General features: G+C 46.5%; 1 protein-coding gene across 1 annotated transcript in view; it reads right to left on the bottom strand.

Moving 5' to 3' along the window:
* The window catches only part of engase (endo-beta-N-acetylglucosaminidase), a 108,236-nt gene that overhangs the window by 64,365 nt on the left and 22,912 nt on the right, over nucleotides 1–20,959 (bottom strand). The window contains 1 exon segment of the mRNA XM_084328604.1: nucleotides 2,368–2,522. Within this exon segment, the coding sequence (XP_084184730.1) occupies nucleotides 2,368–2,522 (155 nt within the window).

A 20,959-nucleotide genomic window follows, 5' to 3' on the forward strand; every position in this document is an offset into this window, starting at 1 on the left:
AGTAAAAAAAATGGCTTTTAACATGTGCAATGTTCAATGAAATAGAAAAATAAATAATAAAATTTGTTGATTAATCCCACTGGTCACAATGGTGACCGTAATAATGTTTTTGTTATAAGGCTCTGCAAATGTTACTGAATGATGTAGCAATGTATTTCCAGCTAAATTGAAATAATAAACAAATAAATGGTCTCAATTAAATATGTGGTAGTAAAAATAACCTGTGGGAGGATTTCAACAAGATAAATGCGACAACAGTGCAAAATATTTCACTATAATATTTCAAAGCAAAAAAATATATATATATATAATATTAAAAAAAAAATTAATGCTGCCCCCTGTGCCTATGAAAATGCTCCCGCGTGCCTATGCAGACACGCGTGCCTAGGGTTGCCTACCCCTGATCTAGCGTTTATTTGAAAACTATTCATAAATCAGCAGAAAAATTACAACGTGTTTTGTGTATTCCACTAAAGAGCTATTATCGCGGAATTTCTCTGGAATTACTAGAACTCTCCAAAACTATACTCGTATTCAAAACGGTATAAAACAAAAATGTACCAATGAAAACAATCCATTTCGTACATGTTGACTGCAAGCAAGTCATTGATAAGCGAGGGGTGTTTTAGACCCATAGCCATAACTTAAGATATAGTTTAAGCCTTCGCAAATTTCCCCGACCTCCCATTGACTTCCTTATTGGCACTCTAGCCATTATGGTCAAAGGGGCATGGCACTGAATGTGTTAAGGACCGATCTAAAGCAGGGGTTCCCAAAGTTTTCAGGCCGCAACCCCCGAAATAACGTGTCAGAGAGCCGCGACCCCCACTATTATAGGAGATAAAACATGGATTATAAATGGAAATGTATGGTTGAAACATGCAAACGTTCAAACGCACACACACTAATAAGCATTGGAGGCTTTTAACCAGGGCCGGACTGGGGAAATCATTCAGGCCAGGAAATATAGTGCGAAATATAGCCCCAGTCAGGCCACTTTTTAAGCGGGGGGTCTGGGGGTCCCCCACCAGGAAATCTTTTGTTACAAAGACTTAATTTCCTGCATTCTGGTGCAGGAATTTTTTATTTGTACCCTTTAAATGCCAGTGTTTGTGATGGCATCACAAATTATTGTTAAAAAACAGGCTAGCATATGTATGATTAGCAACAACACTGATTTTGATGGATTTTCTGTTTTTTTTGTAATGTCAGATTGAAAAAATTACTAAATTGTCCTCTTCAAAAACGCCATAAAAATATTACTATATGTTGAAATAATTTACCACTTTTTCTTTCATAAATCTTTTATTCAACTTCATCCCTGATCATAACACCACATATTCATTTTATAATTCTAACCCTTTAAATGCCAGTGTATATCAAATGCAAAGTAGATTTTTCTGGGGGGGATTATTACAGGCTAGCATGTGTCAATGATTAGCAACAACACTGATTTTGATGGATTTTTTGTTTCTTGTAAGGGTCCCGCCTCCACCAATCACATGCGGCTCCCTTTGTGTGTGTGGGGGAGCAAGAGAGAGATAGTTCTCCAACTTGTGTGAGTTGCAGTGATCTCCTGGTTGTTCCCCACCTAGGTTATCTAACTATTGCACCGCTGCAACTAGAAACACTGGCCTGGCCTGCTTCTAAGTTCAGTGACCTGTCTGCATAAAAAAATATATATATATATATATTACATTTTTTTGGATAAAAAAAAAAAATGGGAAATCATCTGGCGACCCCCCGCGGCGGCTCGCAACCCCCAATTTGGGAACCCCTGATCTAAAGGACCCTACTGGTCTAAATAGTTTCAGCTATAAAGGACCACCTGGGCCGGTCCTTTATACCGGCAGCCATCAGGCTCTACAACAAAGGGCTTGGGCGGCCGGATCTGCTGCCAGAACTATCACTGTCACAACTCGGGACTCGAGAACTAGAGACTCACATCACCGTACTGACTATCTCGTATTTTGCACTAGAGACTAATATCACTGGACTCTCATCACTCATCATCTTGTGTTTGTACTTTTTTTTTTTATCCACTTTATGTTTGTACTTTTTTTATATTATATTGTATGTATACTTTAAGTGTACCTATAGTGTATATAGGACTGTGAAGCTATGCCTCCCCCACCCTGTATCCCCCCCCCATGCTGCTTTGACACCCGCATTTCCCCAAGGGGATCAATAAAGGATCATCTTATCGTATCTTAATACGGACTGTATTGATCTATTTATGCGAGGTTAAATAAATATCTGCCTTAACGGGTTAAAGATGCGTGTTAACTAAGATTTTTTATCCTTAGTAGACTCAACTATGTACGGTTACATGGAATAAGTGTATAATAAGTGATAGTGCCAACTCACACTGAGGGGGTTCTCTATGTTAATGAGCCAGCCGTCAAAGCCGTGATAGTGGCTGATCTGAACCAGCCTATCAGCTACAGCCCTGTAAGACTCCTCCCCTTTCAGGAAGTCCTCGCAGGTCTTGGCCCCGTCCGTCCACTCGGTGATGAAGGTCCCTGGGAAGCAAGCCAATCAAATCGTCAAATATTACTAAACAACCAATAGCAACTCTGAATAAGTGAATATAGTAACTTTGATATTCCACTCTGGGTCTCTCTTGCATTTATAGAAAATGTGCTTTACTACAGAGTAAAATTAGCTCACAGCCAGCTCTCTACATATTGTCAGGCCAGAGATATAGACTTAAACTACTGCACATGTTCCAGCTTCCTGCTTTACAAAGAACTACACTGGGGTGAAAATGGGCAGGCATCAGACAACGCCAGTCAAAGGTTGCCACTCCTACCAAACACACACAGGGAGGGGAGGGGCTGAGCTTTTAAATGGTAAATTTATATAGGTATATATAAATGATCCAAAGTGCTTTACAATTTGTTCCTCACATTTGACCCATTCACTCACACATTCACACACCGATGACCGAGGCAAGGTGCCAACCTGGTCATCGGGAGCAATTAGGAATTAAGTGTCTTGCTCAAGGACACTTCGACATGCTGCCCAGGAGGAGCGGGAATGGAACCGGGAACCTCCGGATTACCAGATAACTGCTCCATCTCCCGAGCCACTGTGGCCCCCTTTTACTTCTGGTTACTCTGTTAAACGGGGAGAGAGAGTGGGAACCTGATCAAGAGAGATGATCGAGGTATCAGGAAATTCTAATTACTCACCTATTGAAGTTCTTCTAACTTAATGAGTTAATGAGCCAATTAATGAGCTCCACCTCAATCTGGTAAATTAGTTTAATGTTGTTGTGAAATTCGCCTTTAACACTTTGAGTGCCAACGATGAGAAATCTCGTTAGTTCATGCCATGCGTTGAGTGCCAAGAACAAGAAATCTCGTTATTTAATCGTTATTTTTTTATTATCGATTTCCATGCATTTTTCATCAATCTAGCCTCACGTTACAAGTGGGGATCTGTCTGAGCTCGAACAGGGAAAATACCACCCCCTATCGTCTCTCCAGATGGTATTGCACCCCATTGAATTGGACTGAATGAAATGGATGGGAAAAAAAGAGTCCGGATTCCACATTTTACTTGTGAGGCATGTAACCGGAGACGATCCCACTCATTGCCCACCCTCAGAACAGCGTGGAATCTGTATTTCCAGTACCCAGCGTTGGATCAATAAACGCGATCGATATTTGGAATGGCGATCAGGAATTGGAATAATCTTTTTGGAGAACATCTGATCTGAGGTAAGGAATCTATTTTACCAGTCTTGGGATAATCAGAGCTCTTTTCACCTATACGTGTCCCATATGTGTGTGTGTGGCTGTGAGTGTGTGTGTGCTGATCAGGAAATAAGATAATCGATTTTTCAGCCCGCTTCTCTAGCGTGCATAAGTACACATATACTATCGATAATCTAGCGTTTATTTGAAAACGATTCATAAATAGGCTGAAAAATTACAACATGTTTTGTGTATTACAGTAAAGTGCGATTCCTGCAGAATCTTTATTTTTTTCTGGAAGTTTAAAAAAACGAGCGTTTTTCAAAATGGTATAAAACGGAAATGAACCAATAAAAAAACAATCCGTTTCGACAAGCGACGGGCGTATTAGACACATAATTTAAGATATAGTTTATGCGTTCGCAAATGTGCTCGCTCTCTCATTGAATAGAGCGTTGGCAATCCAGAGCCAACCCGTGCGCCCCCTGCTGGCACTCAAAGTGTTAATAAAGATTTGAAATTGAATCTAAAGTTTAGTGGTAAAATCCCAGAAGAACCGACCGGTGGTCAAACACACTATACTTGAATATAAATGTTGACATTTCTCTATGTATTAACTCATTCTGCGCCAACGACGAAAAAAGTCGGGTTGAGCGCCAATCACGAGAAATCTCGGGTTTTAATCGTTATATTCTTTTATTAGCTATATCCATTAATTTTTCATCCATCCAGCCTGATGTTATCATTGGGAATGGGTCTGAGCTCGCAAAGGGCAAATACTGCTGCCTACGCCTTCCAGCCGGTATTGCACATCATTGAAATCCCTCCCCCTTGGGCTGTACGCTCATCTGAGAAGTCCGGGCGGGGTATTCCTACTCCGGCATGACTAACGTTATTACACAGAGTTTGAGGAGACTCGGAGCAGCGTGGATTATGCCTTTTGGACATATAACGTTCGATCAATAAACGCGATCAATATTTGGAATGGCGATCAGGAATTGGATTAATCTTTTTGCATTACATCAGAGACAAGGTAAGGACACTATATATCCAATCTTGCGTTGATCTGATATTTTTTTCTCCCGCGATCGAAGCTGTCTGTGTGTATGTGTATGTGCTGTTTACCGTTGGTGGCGGGGGGGGGGGGGGGGGGCGCCGGTCCAAGCCCCATTTAATTCTTGCATGAGGAAGGATAATAACGATAATCTAGCGTTGATTTCAGGAAGATTCGATAATCAGGCAAAAAATTACAACGTGATAATAACTGGATTTCACTAAAGGGCTATTAGCGCGTCTTTTCCTGGGATTACTAAGAATCACCCAAACTATATTCATATTCAAAACGGTATAAAACGGAAATGTACGGATGAAAAAACAATCTGTTTTTTGCATGTTGACCAGAAGCAACTCACTGATAATCGACGGTGTTATTAGATCCATAGCTATAATATTTCATATATTGTAAGCACTCGCGAGTTTCGCAGTCTCCCCATTGACTTACAGTGATGGCGTTCTACCCAGAAGATAAACAGCAACCCCTGGCGCTGAATGAGTTAAGAATAGCAGAACGAGAAGTTCTTCTTAACTCCACCTACGACGTTCTCGGCCAATTATGGCATTCACAAACGATTTATTATCTTGGATTAGTTTTTAGCTAAGAAAAGGATTTAAGAATGCGGAAAAGCAGTCCTAGATAGGCCAGATTGGTGTGCTCCTGTGTTCTTAAAAGGTCCCCTATCTTATAAATGGCCTTTTCTAGTGGTTTGCATTGTTTTCTAGCAATGTGGGGTTGTACCAAAACTGACTAGATGTGAAATTTCTACCCAGTCCCGTTCCTCTGATCTGCCACCGCCCGCCCACAATCAACTGTGATTGGATGAGTTAGTGTAACGTTGAGTAAGTATGAGCAAAACCAAGCAAGTGGAAATAATGCGGAAGCGGTTTCCCTGTCAGTCAGCACTTCCTCAAAAGTGTTCGACAGTGTTCCTAGAGAGAGAGAGAGAGAGAGAGAGTGCGAGAGAGCGAGACAGATAGAGAGGGAGAGAGAGAGAGGCTCATACACTCGCGGTGCGAGTCTCGGAGCGCATTGAGAGAGAGAGAGAGAGGGGGAGAGACTCTCGAGCACAGCGCGAGTCCTGAACAACAGCGTTTAGTCCAAAAGCTCCACAAGCAATGAACCAGGGCAGTTGCAGTTTCTGGACTACACGCCGTTGTTCAGGACTCGCGCCGTCTCTCCCTCTCCCCCTCTCTCTCAATGCAGTGCGCTCCGAGACTCGCACCGCGCGTGTATGAGCCTCTCACCCTCTCATTGGTATCTGCCAGTGCAGGTGGGTGACTGCCAAAAACAGCTTCGACATTGAAAAAAAACGTACAGATGTGTTCCATAGACTCACAGGAATTGTGTAAAATTGCCCAATGTGGCAGTATCAAGAGTGCAGTAAACCCTGTTCCAGACTCTGTGTTACACTCAAATGTCTCCGGGCGCAGTTTTCTGGGTCGGGCGAGTCGAGCAGTTGTCCCGATTGCATTGAAGCACGTCAAATGCCCCCGATCCATGTTGTGGTGGGTTATGTCGTGGACCAGATGGAGATCAGATGGACCATATGGCACTACACAAACACTGCAAATGGCACTGAATAAATAAATAAATAAATAAGCACTAAATTAAATAGCTGATATACCGGTAGCTATAGTGGAATAGAATGGACATTGGACACATCAACATTCTGCTCTCAGCACATCCCATTCCTTTCATGTAGGCTATATATTTGCCATTTTGTATAAATAGTCCATATACTGTCTTGTATACTGTTATTTTCTATTGTTGGTTTTTAAATGTTTTAATAATAATAATAATAATAATAATAATAATAATAATAATAATAATAATAATAATAATAATAATAATAATAACTTTGTTTTATATAGCGCCTTTCAGAAGACCCAAAGTCACTTTACATAGGGGGGGGGGGGTAACAAAAGTAACAAACATAGTGGACAGACACAACATACAAAGGAAGAAATTAGGGGTTAAAGGCCTAGTTGAAGAGGTGGGTTTTGAGGAGTTTTTTGAATGAGAGGTTGGGAGCTGCCACACTGAAAGCTCTGTCCCCAAAGGTCCGGAGTCTGGTTCTGGGAATGGAGAGCTGACCAGTGTCCGTGGATCGCAGGGACCGTGACTGAGTGTAGGGGTGGAGGTCAGTGAGGTACTGAGGTGCCAGAGCGTGGAGGGATTTGTAAGTGAGCAGGAGGGTTTTGTAGGTGATGCAGGATTTGATGGGGAGCCAGTGGAGGTGGATGAGGGTGGGGGTGATGTGCTGCCAGGGTTTGGTGCTGGTTAGAACCCTGGCAGCTGAATTTTGAACATACTGGAGCCTGTCCAGGGTTTTGTTTGGAACCCCGGACAGGACCCTGTTGCAGTAGTCCAGGCGGGAGGTGACAAAGGCATGGATGAGGGTCTCAGCTGTGGAGTCGGAAAGTGATGGTCGGAGTCTGGAGATGTTTCTGAGGTGGAAGAAGGTGGATTTGGTGACGGAACTGACCTGGGCTTGGTAGGAAAGGGTGGAGTCCAGGATAACGCCCAGGTTGAGGACCTTTGGGGAAGGGCAGATGGAGCAGCAGTCTATATCGAGGGTGAGATCTCCAACCTTCCGGAGTAGGGCCTTGGGTGCCACAACCATGAGCTCAGTTTTATTGTTGTTCAGTTTGAGAAGGTTAGATGACATCCAGGTTTTTATTTCGTGAAGGCAGTTGACAAGGGAGCGTGGGGGGAGCTGGGTGGATGGTTTGGTGGAGAGGTAAAGTTGTGTGTCGTCAGCGTAGGAGTGAAAACTGAGGCCATGGCGGTGGATGATCTGACCGAGGGGGAGCATGTAGATGGCAGGGCTCCAGACTAACTTTTTTCACCACCGTCCCAGAACCGTCCCGAAATACAATTTTAACCGTCCCAAAGTGAATGTAACCGCCCCAAAAATCAAATGTCGTTGCTTTACTGTTATGGTTTGTAACCGACCCCAATCGCACAACACAAGACAGGTATGAGGGTAAGCCAAGAAACGGGCATTTATTGAAACAGAAGGAAAAAACGGCACTGTCCCTTTAAGGGAGAAACACAAAATACTGGAATAACAAGAAGGGAAAGGTACAGTGCCTTTAAGAGGCGAGCTGGCTAAGGGGAAGGCAAGGGAAGTCAGGAACAGGGAGGAACTAGGGGGAACTGGACAGGGAGGACTAGAAAGGGGAGAAGGGACAGAGGCCCGCGGAGGCGGGCTGGGGACAAACAGGGTAAGGCCTTGGAACAGGACGAGGGCAGGAGCTGCATACTGGAAAAGAGTAAACACACAGTGAGCAAATGTTCCAAAACACAATCCCAAGTGAAAAATATCTTCGTGTAAATACACAGTGAGAGTGAAGTCCAAAAAACAATCCAATGTGAATAATATCTTCGGTGTGAAACAAACACACAGTGGGAGATGTAAAGTCCAAAAATATTATCCCAGTGAAAACAAACAAAGGCACACGCTGGGTGAGTGACTGTCTGATTAAAAAGGTGGTAATCTTCAGTGTTTAGAAACACACGAAAACGGAATTTGATCAAGACAGTCAGTAAAAACTCACCCAGACGTTTGTGCGCAAAGAGCGCTGGAACAGCAGCGGGGCGAGAGCGTCGCCACCGGGGAGCCGGCTGTCCGAGCGGAGGTCAGAGTGGTGCGCCACTGCTTGGAGTGCGCGCCGGTACAGAGAGACGCATCTGGAGTGCGTCTGCGTGGAGGAGCGTGCCAAGCTCGGAGGTCTGGATGATGCGCGTCTGCTGGGAGTGCGCGCTGGTACGGAGGAGCGTGCCAAGCTCGGAGGTCTGGATGATGCGCGTCTGCTGGGAGTGCGCGCTGGTACGGAGGAGCGTGCCAAGCTCGGAGGTCTGGATGATGCGCGTCTGCTGGGAGTGCGCGCTGGTACGGAGGAGCGTGCCAAGCTCGGAGGTCTGGATGATGCGCGTCTGCTGGGAGTGCGCGCTGGTACGGAGGAGCGTGCCAAGCTCGGAGGTCTGGATGGTGTGCGTCTGCTGGGAGTGCGCGCTGGTACGGAGGAGCGTGCCAAGCTCGGAGGTCTGGATGATGCGCGTCTGCTGGGAGTGCGCGCTGGTACGGAGGAGCGTGCCAAGCTCGGAGGTCTGGATGATGCGCGTCTGCTGGGAGTGCGTGCTGGTACGGAGGAGCGTGCCAAGCTCGGAGGTCTGGATGGTGTCTGGGCGTCTGCAGCGCGGAGGTCTGGATGTGCGTCAGGACGACTGCTGCGCGGAGGTCTGAAGTGGATCACTGGGATGCCTCCCGTGGAAGTCTAGGGAGCGCAGTCCAGTCTCTCCCTCAGGCAACGGCGACAGGAGGCGAAGGCTGGAGCACATCTTTACGCCGGAGATAAAAACAGCATAGACAGAACAGAGGACCTCCCGAAGGAGTCTTGATGATAGAGAATATGATACCGAAAGTTACGGCATGTTACAACACGACCCCACGAGGAACAGAGTGGAAGAGCCAGGTACTTAAAGGCCACAGGGGAACTAATTAAATCGCACCACAGGTGCGAGAGGTAATTGATAATCGAACTAAAAGTGTGAGTTCGGCACCAGACCAATCAAACACATAATGACAGGTAGTACAAGGGTGTGGCCGCTGAGAGCAAACGAGAGTAACGAACAAGAGGGTGGGGGCTAGAGAGAGTGAGTGAGAAGGAAATTCCCCAACAGTAGGCTTAAAGGAAACAGAGAGAGTAGGTGAGCAGCGGACAAAACCTCACAGTACCCCCCCCTCAACGGGAGCCACCCGGCGACCCAAAAAAATACAGACAGAGTGGCAGGGGACAAAACAAGGCAAAAAACAAAAGGTACTGGCCAGGCCAGCAGGGGAAGCCACAACAAAAGTGGGGCAAGCAACTGGGGCAGGGTAGCCGGGGGGTAAACTAGGGAGCTGAGGGGTAACCATGGTAGCTGAGGGGTAACAAGAGGAGCACCCGGAAAAGGGCTAGCAGAGGGAAGGTTAGCTGCCAGGCACTGATAGCTACAGGGCCTATGCTAGCTGTACTGCTACATCAACATAGAGGCTGCGCAAGCTGCCGGAGCTAGGCTAGCAGAGGGAAAGGGTAGCTGCCAGGGCACTGATAGCTACAGGGCCTATGCTAGCTGTACTGCTACATTAACATAGAGGCTGCGCTAGCTGCCGGAGCTAGGCTGGCAGACAGGGCTGGACCAGCATGAGAGAACAAGCTAGCTGGAAGGGGCAGACCCAGCAGTGAGAGAAAACTGACCCTGCTAGCTGAAGGGGCAGTCCTAGCAGTGGGAGCAAACTGACCATGCTAGCTGAAGGGGCAGTCCTAGCAGTGGGAGAAAACTGACCTTGCTAGCTGAAGGGCAGTCCTAGCAGTGGGGAAACTGACCTTGCTAGCTGAAGCGGCAGTCCTAGCAGTGTGAGATAAACTGACCTTGCTAGCTGAAAGGGCAGTCCTAGCAGTGGGAGATAAACTGACCTTGCTAGCTGAAAGGGCAGTCCTAGCAGTGGGATAAACTAACCTTGCTAGCTGAAAAGGCAGTCCTAGCAGTGGGATAAACTGACCTTGCTAGCTGAAGGGCAGTCCCAGCAGTGGGAGCAAACTGACCATGCTAGCTGAAGGGGCAGTCCTAGCAGTGGGAGAAAACTGACCTTGCTAGCTGAAGGGCAGTCCTAGCAGTGTGAGATAAACTGACCTTGCTAGCTGAAAGGGCAGTCCTAGCAGTGGGATAAACTGACCTTGCTAGCTGAAAAGGCAGTCCTAGCAGTGGGAGATAAACTGACCTTGCTAGCTGAAAGGGCAGTCCTAGCAGTGGGATAAACTGACCTTGCTAGCTGAAAAGGCAGTCCTAGCAGTGTGAGAAAAACTGACCTTGCTAGCTGAAAGGGCAGTCCTAGCAGTGGGAGAAAACTACACAAAAAGTGGAGGCCATGCAGAGGGACCGGGTTAGCTGCCTGGGCCCGGCTAGCTACAGGGCCTATGCTAGCTGCAAAGGCTGCATTAACATAGAGGCTGTGCTAACAGCCGGGGCCAAGCAAGCAGACTAGGGCCATGCAGAGGGACTGGATTAGCTGCCAGGGCATGGCTAGCTACAGGGCCTATGCCAGCAGCAAGGGCTGCATTATCATAGAGGCTGTGCTAGCAGCCGGGGCTAAGCTAGCAGACTGGGGCTCTGCTGAGGGACTGGGTTAGCTGCCAGGGCATGGCTAGCTACAGGGCCTATGCCAGCAGCAAGGGCTGCATTAACAATAGAGGCTGTGCTAGCAGCCGGGGCAAAGCTAGCAGACAGGGGCCATGCTGGTAGTAGAGGCCTAACAAGCTGCAGGGGAGCCAAACAGGGCTAACAGGGAAGCAAACAGGGGAGTCAACAGGCTAACAGGGGAGCTAACCGGGGAGACTAACAAGCTAACAGGGGAGCTAACCGGGGAGACTAACAAGCTAACAGGGGAGCTAACAGGGCTAGCAGAGGGGAACTAGAGGGAACAAGAAAAGAAAAAAGGCAAACTCAACATACACCGTCTGTGCTGGCTGGGGTCGTCGATTTGGTTGGGGTCGTACTGTTATGGTTTGTAACCGACCCCAATCGCACAACACAAGACAGGTATGAGGGTAAGCCAAGAAACGGGCATTTATTGAAACAGAAGGAAAAAACGGCACTGTCCCTTTAAGGGAGAAACACAAAATACTGGAATAACAAGAAGGGAAAGGTACAGTGCCTTTAAGAGGCGAGCTGGCTAAGGGGAAGGCAAGGGAAGTCAGGAACAGGGAGGAACTAGGGGGAACTGGACAGGGAGGACTAGAAAGGGGAGAAGGGACAGAGGCCCGCGGAGGCGGGCTGGGGACAAACAGGGTAAGGCCTTGGAACAGGACGAGGGCAGGAGCTGCATACTGGAAAAGAGTAAACACACAGTGAGCAAATGTTCCAAAACACAATCCCAAGTGAAAAATATCTTCGTGTAAATACACAGTGAGAGTGAAGTCCAAAAAACAATCCAATGTGAATAATATCTTCGGTGTGAAACAAACACACAGTGGGAGATGTAAAGTCCAAAAATATTATCCCAGTGAAAACAAACAAAGGCACACGCTGGGTGAGTGACTGTCTGATTAAAAAGGTGGTAATCTTCAGTGTTTAGAAACACACGAAAACGGAATTTGATCAAGACAGTCAGTAAAAACTCACCCAGACGTTTGTGCGCAAAGAGCGCTGGAACAGCAGCGGGGCGAGAGCGTCGCCACCGGGGAGCCGGCTGTCCGAGCGGAGGTCAGAGTGGTGCGCCACTGCTTGGAGTGCGCGCCGGTACAGAGAGACGCATCTGGAGTGCGTCTGCGTGGAGGAGCGTGCCAAGCTCGGAGGTCTGGATGATGCGCGTCTGCTGGGAGTGCGCGCTGGTACGGAGGAGCGTGCCCAGCTCGGAGGTCTGGATGATGCGCGTCTGCTGGGAGTGCGCGCTGGTACGGAGGAGCGTGCCAAGCTCGGAGGTCTGGATGATGCGCGTCTGCTGGGAGTGCGCGCTGGTACGGAGGAGCGTGCCAAGCTCGGAGGTCTGGATGATGCGCGTCTGCTGGGAGTGCGCGCTGGTACGGAGGAGCGTGCCAAGCTCGGAGGTCTGGATGGTGTGCGTCTGCTGGGAGTGCGCGCTGGTACGGAGGAGCGTGCCAAGCTCGGAGGTCTGGATGATGCGCGTCTGCTGGGAGTGCGCGCTGGTACGGAGGAGCGTGCCAAGCTCGGAGGTCTGGATGATGCGCGTCTGCTGGGAGTGCGCGCTGGTACGGAGGAGCGTGCCAAGCTCGGAGGTCTGGATGGTGTCTGGGCGTCTGCAGCGCGGAGGTCTGGATGTGCGTCAGGACGACTGCTGCGCGGAGGTCTGAAGTGGATCACTGGGATGCCTCCCGTGGAAGTCTAGGGAGCGCAGTCCAGTCTCTCCCTCAGGTCTACTCAGGTCTATACACGATCTACTCACATCACTCTCCGCTATGTCAGCCAATATTGTCATCATTGGTGATTTAAATATCCATGTTGACAACCCCTCCTGTCACCTTGCAACAGAGTTTCTGAGTCTGCTTGAGTGCCTTGGCCTGCAGCAGCATGTTGAGGTTCCCACGCACAACAGGGGCCACACCCTAGATCTGGTCATTACATCAGCCCCCTTAAATAGCCTAGAGGTATATGACCTCGGTGTGTCCGACCATAAGGTGGTCTCAATGACCCTGTCATCGATGCTGCCCTCTACTAGACAAAAATGTCAAATGTCCTTCCGAAATTGGAAATCCATTGACCCAGCCACCATGACCACAGACCTCCAACGCATCACCTGCCCAGCCTCTGCAACAATGGATGAACTAGTAGAGCACTACAACTCATCCCTGAGCAGTGTCTTTGACCTTCATGCCCCTGTCAAGACACGTGAGGTCAATTTTAAACGCTCCGCCCCCTGGTTCACACAGGAACTGAGGAAAATGAAAAGAGCTGGTCGTGCCCTGGAACGTCGACTCAGACACTCTGGACTCACTGTCCACAAACTGGCTTTCCGTGACCATCAAAAGGTGTACTGCAAGTCCCTGAAAGATGCACGGTCAAACTTCTACTCCAACCTCATCAATAAAAACACTGGCAACTCTAAGCAGCTTTTTTCCACCATAAATCACCTACTGAAGCCACAACCATCCTCATCCACTGAAGCTACAGAAGAGCAATGCAATAACTTTATGGACTTTTTCAGATCTAAAGTAAACAACATCCGCTCTCTGATGCCCAGCTCTTCCTCTCTGTTTCCCCCTACCTCTAACCCACCACCTGAGAGCTTGCCATCTCTGCCATGTTTCACTGAGGTTCAGCAGAGCCACATTGAAAAAACACTCAGAGGAATGAAACCATCCACCTGCACCCTGGATCCCATTCCAACTGCCCTGCTCAAATCAAACATCCCCAGCATCAGCCCAATCATCACCCAGGCTGTTAACCTCTCCCTTCAAACTGGCCATATCCCATCCACCCTCAAAGTTGCCATCATCAGCCCCCTCCTAAAGAAGCCCACCCTGGACCCGGAGGTTCTTGCCAACTACAGGCCTATTTCAAACCTTTCCTTTCTATCCAAGGTTTTGGAAAAGGTAGTTGCCTCCCAGCTCCAGGACCACCTTAAAAATAACACCCTGTTCGAGAAGTTCCAGTCAGGCTTTCGCTCATCCCACAGCACGGAAACAGCTCTGCTCAGGGTGACGAATGACCTCCTAATGACCGCTGACGCAGGATCACCATCACTCCTCATCCTCCTCGATCTGACGGCGGCGTTTGACACTGTGGACCACACCATCCTCTTGGAGCGCCTCCACAACACTGTTGGACTGTCGGACCATGCACTACAGTGGTTCCAGTCCTACCTCTTAGGCAGGACAGAATATGTCTCACTGGGAGGACACAAGTCCAGGCTGCTCGAGGTCACCTGTGGTGTTCCGCAGGGGTCGGTTCTTGGTCCCATTTTATTCATCACCTACATGCTCCCCCTCGGTCGTGTCATCGGCAGACATGGAATGTCTTTCCACTGTTATGCCGATGACACACAACTCTACATAAAAACGGCCCCAAACCCCTCTGCAGCTCTGTCATGCCTCACCACCTGTCTTGGGGAGATAAAGGCATGGATGAACAGCAACTTCCTCCAACTAAACAGCAAGAAAACCGAGGCACTCCTAATTGGCACCCCTCACCAGGTTCAGTCTTCACCCATATCACATCTCACATTTGACGGCCAGGTAATCCCCCTCTCCCCCTCAGTCACAAATCTGGGGGTTCGATTTGACCCCCACCTGACCTTCAACACCCACATAAAACACCTCTGCAAGACCTCATTCTATCACCTAAAAAACATATCAAAACTCCGTCCCATTCTAACCCTGTCAGATGCAGAGAAGCTTGTCCATGCCTTTATCTCCTCAAGACTGGACTACTGTAACGGACTCTTCATCGGGATTCCTGGCAAGAGCATCCAAAAGCTGCAATACATCCAGAACAGCGCTGCCAGGATCCTGATGAGAGTCCGTAAACACGATCACATAACCCCCATCCTTCACTCACTACACTGGCTCCCCGTCTCATCCCGGATCAACTACAAAATCCTTACGATCACCCATAACTGCATAAACGGACACGCACCCCTCTACCTTCAGGAACTCATCACCCCACAATCCTTCACCCGCACCCTCAGATCCGCAGGTAGCCTGCTCCTTCAGGTCCCCAATACCCGGCTCTGCACCATGGGTGACCGAGCCTTCTGCACGGCTGCACCACGCCTGTGGAACAGCCTCCCCATCCAGCTGAGGGCACCACAGAGCCTGGACTCTTTTAAAGCAGGCCTGAAAACCTACCTATTCAAAAAGGCCTTTGACTGTTAGCTTTTTATTTAAATTTTATTGCGCTTTGTTTTTAAATTGTCTGTTTATACTATGTTTTTAATTAACTATGTTCTATTTTTATTCTGTATTTTATTTTATTTGTTTTACTAATAACTATTTTATTCTATTTTTTTAACTGTTTTAACCATGTAGTGTAAGCACTTTGGGATCCCAGTGAACAAAAAGTGCATTACAAATCCAATCTATTATTATTATTATTATCAGGCAACGGCGACAGGAGGCGAAGGCTGGAGCACATCTTTACGCCGGAGATAAAAACAGCATAGACAGAACAGAGGACCTCCCGAAGGAGTCTTGATGATAGAGAATATGATACCGAAAGTTACGGCATGTTACAACACGACCCCACGAGGAACAGAGTGGAAGAGCCAGGTACTTAAAGCCCACAGGGGAACTAATTAAATCGCACCACAGGTGCGAGAGGTAATTGATAATCGAACTAAAAGTGTGAGTTCGGCACCAGACCAATCAAACACATAATGACAGGTAGTACAAGGGTGTGGCCGCTGAGAGCAAACGAGAGTAACAAACAAGAGGGTGGGGGCTAGAGAGAGTGAGTGAGAAGGAAATTCCCCAACAGTAGGAAACAGAGAGAGTAGGTGAGCAGCGGACAAAACCTCACATTTACTTTGGTTTTGTCGTCTATAGTTGTTATTGCCATAATAAACACCATTCAGAGAAGGGGAGAATAAATTGATTTAGTCAAAAGGCTCCCAGGTGGAAAGATTTCACAAGAATAATTATGATTAAAAATAAATAAATATATATATATAAATAAAAGTGTTTAACAAGGTGCTAGTATAGGGATATTTGGTCACGGTGCCGTTATAGTCAACCAATTGGAGCCATGTTGATTATTCCTTCCATAGGAAAATATATTTAAATGTATTTGTATTTTATTTCGTTTTAGTTTTTCTTTGTTATTACAAATGTGTGTGTTTATGGTTGAAAATGTTAGAGATAAATAAAGATCAAATCAAATCTAACTGAATAAGTTATCCCTCTTCTAACAAGAAAGAAAAACATACAGGCGGTTAGGTGGCCGAGCGGAGATTGCGTTCGTCACCAGCCCCGGAGCTGTGAGCTGGATTCGCCTGTTCGAATCCAGCTCACAGCTCCGGGGTTGTCACCAGCTTGGCTGGCCGTCTGCACTAATACAATTGGCTGTATTAGAGGGTGGGAGAAGCTGGCGGGGTGGGTCCGGGTCGTTGTAAACAGCGACTCCTACAGTTTGGTCGGGGCGCCTGCTAAGCGCGGATAGGACTCGAGGGGGATAGTGTGGTCCTCCCACACGCTACGCCCTCTCGATGAGAATCCGCGCTGCCAGGTGAAAAGAAGCGGTGATTGGCTGGACGTGTGTCGGAGGAAGCACGTGGTAGCCTCCACTCTCCCAGATGATCTGACTGTGGGGGGTAAGTGCGCAGCAACCAGGAAGGGACTGGGAATTGGCATACGACTAACATTGGGACCGGAGAAAATCGGAGGAAAATGGAGGGGGAAAAAGACCAATAAAAAAAAAAAAAAAAAAAAAAAACGTAGTTTAGCTTTAAACTATATAATGTCATTGCGTCCAGAGATTCCACCTTTGATAACTAAAGTAATGACACTTGACTAGTAATGAAACATGTCCCTTAGATCGCGCTGTCCTCCTGGTCGATATTGATAACTGCTGCTAAAATAAAATAAAATAAGTCCAGAGTCGAGACTCCATGCTGCTCCCAACGAATCCCAATAGTATGCAACTGCAGAGCCGCAGAGCCAGGGGCGCTTTCAGGTCCGGTCACAGGCCCGCTCAACAGCGCCCCCCACCCAACGGCTGAATTGCCAATGGCTGAATTGGAGTATTGCACTGTGCGGGGGACAATAACTGCCTTCTGAAACCATGCAGGGGACATGTCCCCCATGTCCCCCCCCATAATTACGCCCCTGGGCATAACCCACCACAACATATGGATCGGGGATATTTGACGTGCTTCAATGGAACCGGGAGAACCGCTCCACTCTGCCGACAAGGAAAAGTGAGACCGGAGACATTTGGCCATTACACAGGCCAAGATACATGGTTACAAAGGGTGCTTGATACCGCTGTTTAGCTGGATGCGGCCGGTATTGCACTTTGGCGATCTCAGACTCATTCCCTATGGTAACACCAAGGTCCCTGGATGAATAATGAATACAAATATCGAGAAAAAAAAGAAAACCGGTCAAATAACGAGTATACTCGTTGTTGGCGTTCAAGCGTCGGCTCCCAATAACGAGTAAACTCGTTGTTGGCGGGGAATAAGTTAAAGTGCTTTCAATTTGTCAGGACATAGTGTATGTCCTGCATCTAGGGGGCGGAGACAAACTCCCAAGTCATTGTGTCTTGGTTTAACTGTACGCTATTTGACTGGGTCGTCACAAGTTGTGTCTCTTCTGAGTAGATTAGTTGTCAGTCTAGACACAAGCCTTGCTCAGTTGCAACTCATTGAGGGCAGAGACAAAATACCCAAGGGTTTTGCAAACAAGGTTCCTACAATGTTGGTTGGGGATAACATTGATTTTGGGGAGGAGACCTTGTCAGGTCGTGGAACCAGACACCACACCAATGGCATAATGGTTCAAAGTTCTATTGCTGCATCCGTGTCCGCAACAGCCAGACAGCCACTACAGAAAGGAGTTTCTTCCTTCAAAGCCCCCCCTAGCATCCCTGTAGAACAGTACCAACAGTCTAAAAGACAAGGGCCACAGAACTTAATTCATCATGAAAGCATTCCATTGCAGGCAGAGCCCTGCAGGCGGAGCCCTACAGGCTTAGCACAGTGTCTGTTGCACAAACTGAACTGGCGTATGTTTCAGTGAAGTCCATAGATGCTGAAAAATGCACTATGCCAAGCTGGACTGGTTTCCATACATTGCTTCAAGGTGCTAGCACTCTGTAAAAGTCAGCACTGTATTATCTTCCAGTCATTGAGGATTCACCTACACAGATGTCCACAGTAAATACCATTCTGAAGTGAAGTATCAAAGTCGCAGATCAGCTGGAACTGGACCATGTAGTGTTAGTTTTCGATCAAGCCATATGAGCCATATATGCCAAAGCCCCGCAGATCCGCTGGAAAGATGATGACTTAACAAAGCGTGATTAGACTAGGTGAGTTTCACACATGCATGTCCTACCTGAGCATTCTAGGAAAAAGATTTGGAGATGCAGGACTGCAAGACATACTCATAGAATCTGAAGTTGTTGCAAGTCTCATACAGTCTTCTCATACAGAAGTCTCATACAAAAACAAGCATTTTTCTTGTACCTGTATTTTATTGTGATAAATAATAAACAAACTTTAAACTTGTGTATGTATGTGACGAATAAACCTCTTGAATCTATTTTTGTACCTGCATTCTATTTAGTTTTTAAATGGAAGATAAAAAGGTTAATGAGTAACTTATTGATTTGTAAAAGAAATTTACATTATTCCAAATTAAGGGGATGGTGTAGTGTTTTGATTGATTAACTATCGTGATCAAAAGTGTGTGAGTCTATTCTTTTTCTCATTATACTATCCACTGAACTGTTGCGTGTACAACCTCAATCTTTAGAAAACTTTACCAGCATCTTTAATATTGCAGGTTGGGAATCACAAGGTAAAGTGTTTTTGATACAAATTTGCTGCATGCATCACGGATTTATGTGTTTATGGAGGTTTATCGAATAATTTCCCCGACAGGACGGCATTCATCGGTGTGATTTTTTTTAACAACAATTTGAAACATTCGAGATGTTTTCACAGCGTGTGCAATGCTGTGTTGTTGGTGTAGAGAGAAGGGGATATGATTTAAATGTATGGTTAATAACACGTACGTTGTGGCCAGTTTATCAGCCTATAGCAAGTAGCGTATAATGCATATAACATTGTTTAGAAACCTATTTTGCGAACGTTAGAATGTGTTTTTTGTCCATTTTCGTTGAGATGTACTCCGTGGATGACATGCTAACGTCACGTTACTGTTTACACACATTTCTTGTTGTCTGTAACTTGGCAACAAAGAGAGCTGCTATTGGTCGAGCGCAAGATACGTGACCGAACTCGCACCAATTACGTGAAATAAAACTATGCGGTGACCAAGTATCCGTTTGAGAGGAAAGATCTAGTCCCAACTTTAAAATTATGATTGCGCAAAACGGGCAGGATTGTAAATGGAGAACTTTTTATTCCTAAATCTACACCAATATATCTTTCACCCAGAGTGAAAATTGCGTAGTCCGCCGAGGTGGGAACGGGATGAAACGATACAGCCTTCACCTTACGGCCTTGTATATTACTATTGCACTTTACTGTTACATTTGTACTCTGGTTAGATGCCAAACTTATTTCCGTTGTACTGTACTTGTACGTGCTGTATAATGACAATACATTTGAATCTAATCGAATCTAATCTTTTGATCAGTCACAAATTGCTTTCACGTTGCCTGTGGACTCAATTTAAGAATGAGTGGCATTCTTCATTCGGGGGAGCGCAGCTGAGAACACAAGAACACATTTTCAGACGTTCAGGAATCCGGGTGGGGATCATTCTTAAGACACCGTTAGTGAATGAGGTCCAATTTGTTCATTCTTTGAACAGTAGATCATTTCAGGACATTGCCGTATACAGTAGGACACAGCTGTACTCCGTAGGACATTTCAGGACACAGCAGTATACAGTAGGACACAGCAGTATACAGTAGGACACAGCAGTATACAGTAGGACACAGCAGTATACAGTAGGACACAGCTGTACTCAGTAGGACACAGCTGTACTCAGTAGGACATTTCAGGACACAGCAGTATACAGTAGGACACAGCAGTATACAGTAAGACACAGCAGTATACAGTAAGACACAGCAGTATACATAAATTATACATAAAATATGTAAATTACCCAGTATGGTTGTCAATATCCCAATGTACCCAACCCCCCCCACCCAACCTCCTCCAATGTACAGTTTCCACATCAAATGTATATACTCCCTTTTCTTGACTCCTTCTGTATCACAAACAGTACTGTATTTGCAAATCTGGTATGTCATAAATGTATAGATGTAGCAGTACTGACTATCTGTATGTCATGTATGTCATATATGTCTATATGAATTGAAAATGGGGGACCCTGATGGAAACAAGACAAACGTCTTTCTCAGGTCTGCATCCCCTTAACAATTGTATGTATTGAGCCGTACTGTATTGTACCCATTCTGCAATCTGTTAAATAAAGTTTTCATTCATTCATTCATTCATTCATTTTCATTCATTCAAGACACAGCAGTATACAGTAGGACACAGCAGTATACAGTAGGACACAGCAGTATACAGTAGGACACATCAGTATACAGTAGGACACAGCTGTATACAGTAGGACACAGCAGTATACAGTAAGACACAGCAGTATACAGTAAGACACAGCAGTATACAGTAGGACACATCAGTATACAGTAAGACACAGCAGTATACAGTAGGACACAGCAGTATACAGTAAGACACAGCAGTATACAGTAGGACACAGCTGTACTCAGTAGGACATTTCAGGACACAGCAGTGCACAGTAAGACACAGCAGTATACAGTAGGACACAGCTGTACTCAGTAGGACACAGCAGTATACAGTAGGACACAGCTGTACTCTGTAGGACATTTCAGGAGACAGTAGGACATTTCAGGACACAGACGATGATGTGTTGAACTAACGGACGGAGTCTGACTGAGACACATCACAAGCATGAAATGAAGTATGCGCTCTCCAACTGCACAGCACAGAGGGTTGGTTGACGTGATAAGGAAATGTGGT

This window comes from Notolepis coatsorum, assembly GCF_963971535.1.
Source record: "Notolepis coatsorum genome assembly, chromosome: 14".
NCBI classification, from domain to species: domain Eukaryota; kingdom Metazoa; phylum Chordata; class Actinopteri; order Aulopiformes; family Paralepididae; genus Notolepis; species Notolepis coatsorum.